The 14,041-nt window shown below is 33.0% G+C and overlaps 2 protein-coding genes across 3 annotated transcripts in view; one reads left to right on the plus strand and one right to left on the minus strand.

The window, feature by feature from the left end:
• LOC140059802 (uncharacterized) overlaps positions 1-11,776 on the minus strand; it is a 44,085-nt gene extending 32,309 nt beyond the window's left edge. The window contains exons 1-5 of one of the 2 annotated variants that reach the window (XM_072105738.1): positions 11,732-11,776; positions 10,201-10,354; positions 5,977-6,184; positions 2,096-2,207; positions 8-228 (exon numbers count right to left, since the gene is read on the minus strand). In XM_072105738.1, coding sequence (XP_071961839.1) covers positions 8-228; positions 2,096-2,207; positions 5,977-6,184; positions 10,201-10,203 — 544 coding nt within the window. In that variant the 5' untranslated portion in view covers positions 10,204-10,354; positions 11,732-11,776. Of the gene's footprint in view, positions 1-7; positions 229-2,095; positions 2,208-5,976; positions 6,185-10,200; positions 10,355-11,259; positions 11,337-11,731 lie in introns of those variants that run through there. The other variant, XM_072105730.1, reaches the window with a different exon arrangement.
• LOC140059815 (cytochrome b-c1 complex subunit 7-like) lies at positions 11,552-13,873 on the plus strand. The gene is made up of 4 exons (XM_072105750.1): positions 11,552-11,595; positions 12,026-12,082; positions 12,356-12,522; positions 13,264-13,873. The coding sequence occupies exons 1-4, from the start codon at positions 11,580-11,582 to the stop codon at positions 13,339-13,341; spliced, it is 318 nt and encodes a 105-aa protein (XP_071961851.1). The 5' UTR covers positions 11,552-11,579; the 3' UTR covers positions 13,342-13,873.
• The last annotated feature ends 168 nt before the right edge of the window (positions 13,874-14,041 follow it).

Here is a 14,041-nt window from a genome sequence, read left to right on the forward strand (position 1 = left end):
AACCTACCATTAGGTTTTGGTTTCTCTTGCTTCGGTTTCTCTGGTTTCGGGTCAGCTGCTCGCATTAAACGGAATAGTTCATTGTCCTCTGCTGACTCTTCATCCTTTGTCAGTTCGTTACCCTCGCTAGATTCAATTTTTGGCTTAGATGTTTTGGAAGTTCCTCCAAAAAGATTATCTTCTTCATCATCTAAGTCGCCAAACAGGTTAACCTCTTCCCGCTTTTCTCTAAAAAAAATTTTAAACTTAAACGATGCAATGCACACAATCCAATTAAAAACTTCAATCAGTTCTTGATGTGATACTACTACCCAAGGTAGCTCAAAGAAAGTACTGGAATAAGAATAATAACTGCTTTAACATCAAAAGAGGCTAAATTTGGACCAGAACATTAACACTCTACTCTCTCATCACGAAAGATGCAATGCACACAAGCCATAGACAGTATGTGCAGTACACTGGCCCTTGGTTGTAATCCGTTATCCAAGAAGACTTGTTCTACCATCAGAACTGTGGTCAAGGATGAAACTTGCATCTTAAGGCGCCCTAGCCTTAACCGCTTGACTGCAAGCTTAGAAGTAAGATACAGTCACACTGACTTTATGCCCAAAAAATTATACCTTCTCTAGGAATTATGGAAGAAAACTTGAAATTTTATTCTGTGTTTTCAACTATAGGTAATAATTGTTGTTTTAATTCCTTTATTTTTAATAGTTTCTGTTGCTAACATGAAGTGGATAGTTCTTTGCTCATTGCGCTAACTTTTTAAAAAGGTGTTAGAATGTAATAACATTTTAAATGGTAAATTGTAAATCAGAAAGTATCAAAATACAACTTGCATGCACCATACAATTTATACATAAGAAACTATAAACTGTTAGTTGAGAAAATTTTCAAAAATTGTAAGATTGTATTTTGATAACCTATCACCAAACTTGTAATTTTTTTTGGTTGGTATTGATAAATTGCGTTGAAGATTTTGAAATTCTACTTGACTGATATTACATTAAACGTGTGAAAAAAAAAGCAACAACACTGTTACAGGAGTTTTAGCTTGCTGGTTAATATTCTCAGACTCCTGGGTTCAATTACTTAAGATTTGTTTATGTAGAAATCTTATTCTTTTTTTTTTTTTTTATTTAACAAAACTGTATAATAATGGTTGAGATTTACATAGCGCCATATCTATGATAATAATCATCTATGGACTTACACTATTCAACAACATTTTTCTTCTCTAAGGTTTTCCTCATGTTGGTGCTGTCGACGACTGGGCTATGTGAGTTGGTACACCGGGGGAACCCTCTACTCATCTTAAAAAATGTACTGGTTTTTTTAAGTGCACACACATATTTTGTTTACATTTAACCTATAGTTTATAGTCCTCCGCGAAAAAATTGATCTACTACCAGAACTGTGGAGCGAGTGAACCTCGAACCTTTGCCATAAAAATTAAGGATTACAGTTATACTGTCGTAACTACTCGGCACTCACTCCCACATAAATTATTGCTGTAAATGTGTTGTTTTTCTTCAATATGTAGAGACTAAAGAACCTTAACATAAACCACTTAAATATACTACTAGCGAATGCTTTTACTATGCCATTTGATTTGTTTTGTTGAGATGTCACAGACAGGATAATGTCAGGTGTGAGTTATGTTGTAATGCATGTAAAAGAGACATTTCTATTATTTTTGTTAAACGAATAAAGACCATTCTCAAAACACACAACACTGTTTTATTTATTTTTTTCATTTATAGGGTGATGCATACATTCCTATTATTATATTTTCAAATTTACCTTGAAGCGACTGCATTGTTCACCAGTTTAAAAAAAAAAGGTTTGTATGAATGAATGAATCCTTTTACAGGGTCACAAGTAATGTGGATTTTTTAAAAACATTTATCATAATTGACAACCAGAGGTTTTGAAGTCCAATGTATGACACGCTACAAATTGAAAAATAGCATGTATGGTAAAATGCCTAATCTACTGTAGAAGAGAGAGATAACAAATTCACATAATAAAGTAAGAAGATAAAAGACCCACTGGCGACAAGAGAGAAACTTTCAGGTTTAATGATTATACATACATCTTTTGTTCATTGGTCGACTGCTTCTTGTTTTCACCATTTATTTCTTTAGATTGTTTAGAGGGAGTTCTATTTCTATTTTCAGCTGTCTTTATTTGTTCCTCTGTAAGGCCTGCAAAATAATAAGAACAAAATTGTTTTTTTTCCACTACTTTCAATATTAATAATAAAGAATTATTTGTGTCTCTGAAATAATAATCACATTATACACCCTAAAGGAAAATAATAATATTATTCTCCATGTCGTTATAGTTACTCATTAAAGTAACTTATGAAAGTAAAATGTTTAATCTAAGGTACAGTAGATGCCATTTATTGATTAAAACATTTTATAAAATATTTTATATATTTCTTCCCTTTAAAGCTCAGGTACAGGCAAGAATTTTAAATATAATATCTGGTTAATTGTACATAAATCAAATATTTAATAACCAAAATCAATACGAAAAAACATGAATTTCCCTTAATAATAATATGGGCAAATTCAAAATTTGGCAATATTCTGCCATAAAAACCAGGAAGACTTTTTATCAGTATTTAGGTAGTTAACCTACTGTAATGTAATAACATGTCTGGTGACTCCATAGCTTGAAAATAAAAATCTGAAGTTGAATAAAAATACCAAAAATGTAAAATTCAAGTTAAATTACCTATATTTAGTCGTCTGTTAACATTTTTTACCACACCGTTTAGTTCATAGCTTTTTAAAATGCCTCTCTATTTACAAAATTTGTGTACAAAAGAATAGAGCTTTTACTGTCCCCCCCCCCCCCCCCCACTAATAAGAAAGTACTTATTTTCAACAAGCTCGTGTAACACAAATAAAATACCAAAAATGTAATGAAACATAGGGGAAACTATAGATCGATAATTATTGGAGTGTATGATCAATAGAAATTTTTTGCCCGCACCTGGCCTTTAAAACAGAAAGTCTGTCTTTACCTCCGGAGGTATATGTAGTCGATCACATGCATCTGCTTTATTTATTTATTTCATTTCCCAACCAACAGTGAACTCATGGTTCACCACTTACAGAAGGGAACACAGACAAACACGTACACATACAATAAGAAATATTAAACTAAACTACTAACAATAGGAAGGTTTCGCAACCTTACGAATACGATAACAAAAACGGATACGTCATACATTTGTGAAACTTTTGAGCTGATCCCCATTTCGTATTCGTAAAGCGTATTCGTGTTGACGAATATCACCAGTCATATTCGTAACTACAAAACGAGTATAGTTTTTGATCTATTTTGCACATTTTGCATTTGAATCAGGAATGATTCATGATTATAATATAATTATAGATTTATTGAAAGTAATTTACTAAAGTAATTTACTAAAATGCCAAGTCAATTTTGATAAATAGCAGTTTTTAAAGTCCTCACTCGCTTTGATGTTACACTAGGCCTAGGCAGCCAAGCACCAAGCAACACGTACCTGCGCTTTGCTCAAATTTACCGCAGTCATATTTTGGACGACGCGCCTCAATATTTCGTTGCCATGCAAAACAGATTTTTTTATGGCTTAAAACGAATACGTGTGCGTGACGTATCCGTTTTCGTTATCGTATTCGTAAGATTGAGAAACCTCTCTATTGTTACGAAACTTACGGAGATCATTACTAAAAATATCTAACTAAGGGTTTCTTAAAGTAAAGAATTATAAGTTTGACTTATTCTACTAATAAAACCATTTTTTAAAACATTTACTCTACTAAAAGAAATATGGAAAGAGGATTTCTTCTAAGACGACAACAAGGTACTCTAAGATAAAAATAAAACTAAGTTACAGTCAAATAAAGAATTAACACATTTATACAAAAAAAACAAGATCAAAAAAGGTTCTACAGGACTCAGGAGATTGGACATGGAAATGAAAATCAAGATTCTGGTTGTGGCTGATGTAGCGTAAAAAAACGGCTATGCAGACGCTGAATGCGCGTAGACTGAGTTTTCGAAATAGAACTAAAAATAACAGAACTAAAGTTGAGAATTGATAGATTGAAAAATAAAGGTGGATTTTGGTTTGCCTGTCAAAATGTTTACAATTAATACGCCACATCAGCCCAAGCAGTCAATTGCAACAAGATAAGCAATGTGAAAAGAAAAACAAAGGGAACTATCAATAAAAACACCAAGATCTTTTTGCGATTGCACCCTATTAATGGGATTGTCATTAATTAAATAATTATGAAATAAAGTGTTCTTTTTCAAAGTAATATAGTTAAAATATTGAACTTTACTGGATTGAGGGACATATCCCACAAAGCAACATAATTTGTCCAAGTCCACCCGAAGCCTGTCAGCATCCCTCAACAATTTGATTTAATGTACAGGTTTTTGGATATGAGTAGTTTTACAAAAACCTATTTCTTTTCACATTCACCCATTTGTAATTTCTGTTCTATTGTTTACAGGTGAAATGCTGCATGGTTACATAACCATTACACCAAATTCATATACACATGGTTGTAGTGAAATTAGCCCAATCACTTACAGTATTAAGACACAAAAATAATTTTTTTTTTTCAGGGAAATCTTATTTAGGAGAATTTACAGAGGCAAAGGTATGCACTCTCAGAGTGGCATTCTAGTTCTAGGAAAATTTTGGGTTTAAATTAATTTTTTTTTCAATTAATTTAATGATCATCTAACTAATGCATTCACCAAGATCATAATTTACCTCCGCCAAGGAGGTATATGCAATCGGTAGCGTGTGTTTGTTACTTGGCCAAATTGAAAATTGGCCAATTATGTTGATTGGTGCGGTTTGTGTGTGTGTGTGTTTGTTTGTCATCACTCTAGCGCTCACAATTTTGATTCGAATGAGTCCTAATTACTACCATACATGTCTCCTGGTGCAAGGACGACACTGCCCAATTTTGGTTAAAATCCGGACCACGGTCCCAATTCTGTACCACTTTTTAGATTATGTTCAGACCTGCTAGTGTTAAAAGATAGGACAGAATTTTCAAAAGCCGGTGAGCAGTCTTAAGGTAACAAGTAAACTAAAATTAGATTTTCTCGAGAACTACTTGTCCAAAAAACTTCATTTTTGTACAAGAGGCATGAGTTATAATTTGTGATTTGTAATTTTAAAACATAATTTGATTTAATGTGCACGTTTTTTGATGCGAGTAGTTTAAAAAACCTATTTCTTTTTAAATTCACTCGTTTGATTTTCGCGTTGCTGTTCTATTGTTATTCAACTGAAGCTATTGTTAATTGTGAAATTAGCCTCAATCACAAACAGCATTAAGACCCACACAAATATATATATATTTTTTTTTTCCGGAGACATCTTAGAGAATTTTACAGTAGGCGAATTTATGCACTCTCGGAGTGGCTTTCTAGTTAAATTATGTAAATAAGCACATATTTTTAATTCCAGAAAATGATTCCATTGTTATTTGATAGTTCAAATTGAATATCATTTTACGTGATTAAAATAAAGTCGTTTTTAATACACAACAAATCATGTCTTTAACTACCCACCTGTAGTTGTAGGTGGAAAGAGACAACGTGATTGCCTACAGTCACATAAAATAACAATTTTTTTACAATATGGAAGCTGAAATCGAACATTTTGAATATTTTAGGTTAAAGGCAAAAATATGGGAGAGGGAATATAAACATTTAGAACAAACTCGAAGGAAATGTCAACTTAATAACATGTCAAAAATATTTATATATGGCCTAAGCTCTTAGTATAGATACTGTACCTCCACCACTAGTGGGGATTAAATTGTCTTTAAAAATCAAGCACCTTTAAAAGTTAGTGAGAGCGATAGGCTTATTTCTTTAAATAAAGGTTTGTCGAAAAACAAAGAGAAAGGAAAGATAGGAAGGAAAAAGTGTATTATCACTTACCGAGAAAAGTTAACACAATACTACTGAAGCATATCTTTGGATTTTGAGCTATGGCTTTCATAAGCTTATCGAATGCTATACGTCTTTCTGACTGTGTACTATCCTTCATCATTAGTAATTTCTTTGGCAGGTCGGGCAAGATGGTAGCAGGGTACTTTTCTCCTAAAGCTTTGTGAAGTGCTTCAAATTGGTTGTACCTTTTAGGAACCTGTAGAATACATAATGCATTAGTTGCCTTTATATAATACCTAAATAAATTCCTGTCATTTGATTGGACGATTGTGAGTCACATGGCATGCAATAGTACGCACTATTTAACGATCGTTTAATACTATTTTTTTCTTTTTTCGCGGACAAAAAAATTCTTTTCGCATATGAAAAAAAATACAAAATTACCAATACCAGAGATGTCTCTGCCATTCCTGTGATTCATTTGTCGTCTCGTGGAAATATAATCTTTCATTATTCTCCCTAACCTCGCATTATTTGTACCATTCCACAAATATAAAACATTCATTATTTACATATTCAGGGCAGTCGCAGGACTATTTTAAGGAGGTTGCCTAAGAGTCCAGGGCCATAATAGAAACCAAGTATTTGCGGCACAGGCCCCCATGGTGGGGGCTGTGGCGAAGCAAATTTTGTAAAATGACACCACCTCTAGGTGACCGGAAATGGTACTCTTACGTAAAATTCACGATTAATGGCACCTCTAGTTTTCGCGGCAAATGACACTCTATATCTATCGGGCTACAGTACAGCAGTATTTATCCCGCCTATTTTTCCGCCGGTAAAACACGCGACTAAGGATAACAATTTTTGCGTTCAATGCGAACGTCGGAAAGTCCCACACAAACTTACTTCCGGTAAGGTAATATTATTCTAGCAATTATAATCAATTAATACAAATTAATTACTAGGCCATTATCAATTAATAATTTTAAAAAGTTAGACAGAAAATATGAAGCTGCCGCTATAAATATATTGAGCAAAACGTTGAATTTTATTATTTTGAAATAAATGCTAAATAAGTCAGTAAAACAACAATTTCCAAAATTCATTTTCATTTATCCACTATACTGTACAACAGTGTTGCTCAATCCACACTCAAGAAAAGAAAATATGATCGAAATTTGCAGAAATAAATTACACTGTTATTTCAAAGTTTTGAATGTACGTAATTAGGCCTACTACAGAAATTCGGCCTAATATTACGGACATAGGGAAATGAAGATAGGGGTACTACACTACTAATACTTAAATGATGTTGAATCCCCGGCAAAATGCAATAATTAAGGACAAATCAACGACCTATATGACCGGGGGTTTTCCACGTACTGTATCTTCTCATGACGCACACAAGCAATCCAAAAAAATAAGCTGACCGCCGTTAAATTGTGCACCTATAACTTTACGCTGCAGTCAGTCAATTTACATATAGACTTTTCCAACCCTGGACTTCTGTAACGTTAATGGTTAATATATATAATGAAATGGGATCTAAATTTTAATTTAGTGGCAGGAAAAAACATTTATTATGAAATTAAGGGTGTTGCCCGGGCAACTGGGGCAACACCCCTGTGTCCGCCCCTGATATTAGTGTACAGTCTGCATATCTGATTTGTTTTTTCAATCTACATCATCATGTAATCATCGTCATCAAACAGAGCAAAATTGCATCGGTAGCCGGCATTGGTGTTTGGGAAGGGAGGTTGTGTCATTCGCCGGTATTCTGGCGGATAGCAAAGCATTGTTGTTGTTTGTGAGAGGAGGTTGTGTCTTCGGTCTTCCAACCAACTGTATATAACAAAACAAGCTCTCGAACGTGAAATAGTGCGCTTATTTTGAAAAACATGACCCATAATTGTTCAATCAAATGAAAGAACTGTCATGGCCAATATAATTTACTACTAGAGGCGAAACTCGAAAATGCCACTGAATATCAAATGTGTCTTGTGTCTAATTCTCACATTTAGCAATGCTTGCCTCAGCACTAGCTTGACACCCAAATCAACAACATTTGTAAAAAGTACAGTATTTTAAAAAAGTACATTCGTTCGTTCGTTTTTATTTCACAATGCATCAAACTTAATATTTTTACATAATAAGTATTAAATAAAAAAATGCAAAGCCTGGAAAAGACCAAATAAGCTCAATATAGAGCTTTAAGCCTGGATTCACCAGTACAAAATACACTAATAATTGTATCAATTACAATAGACAATAATTAAATATTAATTAAAGTAGTAGAAATAATATTATATATATATATATATATATATATATATATATATTTTTTTTATATTTTTTTTATACACAATTACGCTACAGGACAATACAAACACAACAAGAGGACAAACGTAAAGGGTATAGTATATGTACTATCATATATACTTGCAGGAGGTGAGACAAAAAAAAAAGTTTGATGAAAAAGTTTTATTAATACGATCTGTATTGTGATAAAAGGAATTGTTTATATTTGGATTTGAATGTATTTAAGTTATTAGTATTTAGTAAGGATTGACTTAAATTATTCCATACTAGAGGACCATGGTATTTGATAGAATTCCGGATTGTGTTATGGGTTAAATTTATTGTGGCGTAATTGTTGGCGTTTCTTGTATTGTAGTTGTGAAATTCATTATTTTTGATGAAGAAATGTTTGAAAATATTTGGAAGTTGATTGTTTGAATATCTGTGCATGAATGTGGCGATTTGTAATTTGTTAATATCGAAGATGTTTAGGGTATTAAGTTTAAAGAAAAGGGACTTTGTGTGGGCTATATAGTGAGAATTGGTACAAATGCGAATAGCCCGTTTTTGGAGTTTAAAGAGTTTGTCTAATTTAGAAATATGTGTGGAAGCCCATGGACAGAGAGTTTTATTTTTAGTATCTGTAATTCCCCAAGCAATGTTACAATAGGATAGATAAGGTAAAATTAATGTGTTATATAAAGAAAAGAGGATATTAGAGGGTAGAATATATTTAAGTTTTTTTAAGACACCGATGTTTTTTGAAATTTTATTAGCTATATTTGTTATATGGGTTTTCCAGTTTAAGTTATCATCTATAGTTACACCAAGGAACTGAGAATAAGTAACCCTTTTGATAGGAGTGTTTTCTATATGGATTGTGTTTTGATTGTCATTGCATGTTCTATTTGGAGAAAAGTGTATATATTCAGTTTTGTTTATATTTAGTGAGAGTCTATTAAGTTTAAGCCAGTGAGATATATGTTTTATTTCCTTATTAAAAATTCTAGTTAAGGTGTTGTAGTCAGGATGGGAGGAAAAAATGTTTGTGTCGTCAGCAAACAGGACGTATTCAAAAGAGTAGGAAGCGTTGATGATGTCGTTGACATAGATGAGAAAAAGTAGAGGACCAAGAATTGATCCTTGGGGCACACCGCATGTTATGGGAAGAACTTCTGAGGAGTAGGAGCCGAAAGAGGTGATTTGTTGTCTGTTTTGAAGATAGTTAGAAAGTAGAGATAGAGGAGTTCCACGGATTCCATAGTGACTAAGTTTAGTTAAAAGAATTGTGTGGTTAATAGTGTCAAATGCTTTAGACAAGTCCAAAAATAAGCCAATAGTATGGTGGTTTTTAGATAAGGCGTTAGAGATTTTACTTTGAATGTCCAGGATTGCAAGATCAGTAGAATGTTTTGGTCTGAAGCCATATTGGTTATCATGAAAAGATTTATGTGAAGAAAGAAAGTTGTAAAGTCTTAAGTCTTATTGTACATATTAAAAAAAATAATGTTTGTATCAATTCAATTTTTGTTTGGTCAAAGTGAAAAGTGAATAACTAACTATTATGTGACATTAAAATGGCATACCTAAAAAAAAAATTTTTTATTATTTTTTTAGGGGAAAATATATTTTTAAGTCTTATTGTAAATGCGGTCCGTTATAAACTGGAATACATTGATATTTTTTGTTCATCTGTGATAATGATATGTCAAACTTTTCAGCAAGAATACCTCAGACCTGAGGTTGAGAAAGTTTGCCGCAAACTACATTTCTGGTATACTTGTTTTCTCTTTTTATCATAAATTAACCATAGAATTTACATTTAATTTAAAGTAATATGCATTATTTTTACAAAACATAAAACAATTGTAGGGAATAGGTCTGAAAGCGTGTCAAATCTATTAACAATGAAAACCTCCCGGAATTGTTAACTTCTGGGAATATGTATTTAAAAACTATGTGATGACTAACCATGAATTGGACATTTTCATCAGAATCTGATTTGAAAATAGAATTACTGGTGATGACAATGACCTGAAACTCTTCATCTGTCAGTAATCTGCCAACCTTCTCTTTTACGGTCGGAACACTGATGTCTATCCCGGTTACAGTGTTTTTTATTTCCCTACAAAAATGATATAAACCAGAAATAATTAGTTAGTGGATGGGAAAATAAATTACAGACAGTAGTGCCGAAAACTCCAATGGGTGAGTGGCCGAGCGGTTAAGACAGTGGAACCGTAATCACGTAGCCATAACATCGGCAGGGGTTCGAGGCTCACTCACTCCATGGTTCTGGTGGTAGAACGAGTCTTTTCGGATAAGGACTATAAACCGTAGGTCCAGTGTACACAACTTGCTCGTGTGCACTTTAAAGAACCTAGTACATCTTTCGAGACGAGTAGGGAGTTACCCCGGTGTATTAGTACATCACAGCCACTGATCACCAACTGGGCCCTCTGGGAGACCAGTCTTTGACATGACTGAAGAGGTTACCCAGTATAAATATATATTTCAATCAATCAATCAATCAATGGTACGGTATGGTACGGTATGGTCCTAACTACACATTCTATATTGCGATGATGACATCAGTCTTTGGTGCATATATAAAGTAGTAGTATGGATAGGGTCCTACTAAAACCCCTCCTGAGTGCACGAAAAACATAAATAGGCCTACGCCTCTAGGCCTATATAATATTATTATACAACTGTTCTGATCTGTTTGGTCTTCGGGCGTTTATTTCAGTATCTCGGGTTGTTCAGGCATTCTCCCAGCAGGTTTTAGTAGGACCGGTAGTATAAAACAATAGGAACCTAGGCTAGGCCTTCTGCTGTCTGTTTATCAGGTCTAAGCCAGAATCATGTGACACTTCCAGCATGCAGACTACAGTCTACTAGGTTCTGATTCAGCACACAACAAAAACAAAACAATCCTCCTGACTGACCTGGTCGTCTGCCTAGGCCCTATATATGTGTCTGTATAAACTATCTTAATACCTAATTATATTACGTAATATTATTAATTACCTAGTGGTAATTGTTGGCGTGGTTGTCATTCTTGTTGATATTTTAAAACAACACACACAAAACAAAAACACACACACATAAACTTTTTGTTGAATGTACGATCCGACTACCTAAGTTATTACAATTTTGAAACCAAAAAGAAGCAGCCTAACTACAACTTATTTGGCATTACAATATTCATTTTCAATAAATAAAATTTATTAATTTATTTATACCTTTAATATAATATATTACATTTTTAATTAATAATTTTATATTCCTTCACTGCCCACTCTACTAAAACACACTACGTTAGTGGGTCCACCGGTATCACCGACAAAATGGCTGCTAACCAAGGTATGCGAAAATAAAATTCGTCTTTAATATTCTCATTCAAAACGTTCATATTTTACAGTAATTATGTTCAATTCATTTATTCAATTCATGAAATAATTAATGCCGATGAAAAAAAGTTAACTATAGGGTAACCTACTGCTTAGTTAACTTTGATTCAAGTTAGGCCCAACTATCGCTAGCCTACTACTAGCCTTCTAATAAACTCGGGTAGACTAGGGCCTAACTAGAGAGGACCAGCCATGCTTACTAGACGGCCTAATATTAGGCTAGGCCAGGTGGGGAATCTAGCCAGGTGTTGTGTCTTACAGTCCCGCTTACAGTCACACATAACGTGCCTACTACTAGGCCTAACCTCACAAAAGCTCTACTATTTATAATTTTTTTTTATATTTTTATTAATTACTTCTTATTATTTATGATTATTTTTCAGGAGCTTTGCAAACTTTTAGGAAGTTCTTCTACAATCTTTCAGCCTTCAACCAACTGGGTAGGTAGCTGAGTGAAACATGCTCTGCATTTACTTGCTACTATTACTAGGCTTTGTCCTACTATTTTACCAGGGATATAAAACATCGACAGGTTTTTGGTTGAATTTAACCATTTATTTTATATTTGTATATTTACAAACTATTTTATTTTTTTCATGCAACTTTATTAAAACTGCAAAATGACCTATTCAAAGTCTTTTTTTATTTCTACTTACTATTTTCATGCTTTTGGGGGACAATACATCAAAACATTTTATATTTGATTAATTTAGGCCTGCGTAGAGATGACACGCTACGATTGACCCCAGCTGTTGTAGAAGCATTGAGAAGACTACCGGAACAGGATCACAATGAAAGGACGTTCCGGATTAAAAGAGCTATTGATCTGACAGGGAAGCATAGGGTCTTACCAAAAGAACAGTGGACAAAGTTTGAAGAGGTATATAGTGACTGTATTTTCGAAATTTCGATCCAACCTGGCCCTAAACCGTCTACTCTCGGCTAAAGTCAAGTAGGCCCTAAGTCAAGTCGGCCCCTGACCTGCACCCTTTTGACAATATTTCATTGCCTCTGTTTTCAGTTACTATCTGTGCTTGAGTCATTTACAAATTTGTTTTATTCTTTTTGTATTTTCACTCCTTTTATCATAATTTACATATATTTGACTTAATTTGTTATTTTACTATTTTTACAAGTTTAAAAAATGTTTTTATGAATGTTTTAACCTTCTATTTTATATTAACAGTACCATATGTAAAACAGGTGCTACATCTATACATGATATGTTTTTATCCTGTATAAATATGTTTTAAATAAAAATTTAAAATAAAAACTCCTGAAACTCGTCTGTAGACATTTCTTAAAGTTCAAATGGTTCCAAATTAGTCACAGTTAGAATACTAGAATTTCTGAGACTAGGCATAGTTTTAGCTTTGACTGGATGGACCAACCTAGTTAAGGCATTGTTGAAATTAATAAATGCCACTCATGACATCATTTTAACAAGACAAATACAGTAGATAAATTAAGAAAATCATTACAATAATAATATAATACTAAACATTGTTAAAAGATGGAAAAAAATATTGATATGGTTCAGATTTTAGAAGTTTTGCCTTTTTAACAATAAAAATTTTTTTAACGACGATTTATTCTATCTTTTACTACTTTTTTTTTATAGGATAAACGATATTTGAAACCGTATATTGATGAGGTTGAAAAAGAATTCTCCGAAAAAAGTGTTTGGAATAAGATGTAACGGCATCAAAGAACAATAGAAATACACCCTAATTGAGTGTAACATCTTCAAATGAGCTTGTTGTATTAAGACATTCATTCATCAAAGATATTATGATTTGGTTGATGCTTTGAATCTTGTGTTAGGTTTCATCTATACACTATTGTACATAATAGATAGATAAAATACATCTAAATTACTTGATCAAACGAATTTGTCTACATCTGTTGTGCCTATAGATAAAATAAATTAATACAGTTTAATGGGATGTTTTTAATTGAGGAGTCAATTTTATCGTTAGAGATGTTAATCATATATTGGAGATATCAATTATTCATTGGAGAGGTCAATCATTCATTCGAGTGGTCAATCATTCGTTGGAGAGGTCAATTATTCATTAGACAGGTCAACTCTTTATTGGAGAGGTCAACTCTTTATTGGAGAGGTCAACTCATATGAAAAGGAATGTTATGTTTGCAGAGTGACTGCCCATGAAATCCTGAGTTCAACAAGAATGTTAAATAAAAAAGCAATAATAATAATAATGAGTTGTTTTGATTTATTGTGATTTTAATATTGGAGTCACGGTCTAAACAGTAGCTTTATTCTGGCCCAGAAATAAAAATGAAATGAAGAGTGTATGGACGGGAAGTCATACAAGAAGTGAGGGATGATGTTAATCTCTGTCTACACTTAATCAAACTTTATGTGAGAACAAAAA

Source organism: Antedon mediterranea, chromosome 1, assembly GCF_964355755.1.
Source record: "Antedon mediterranea chromosome 1, ecAntMedi1.1, whole genome shotgun sequence".
Lineage (NCBI taxonomy): Eukaryota > Metazoa > Echinodermata > Crinoidea > Comatulida > Antedonidae > Antedon > Antedon mediterranea.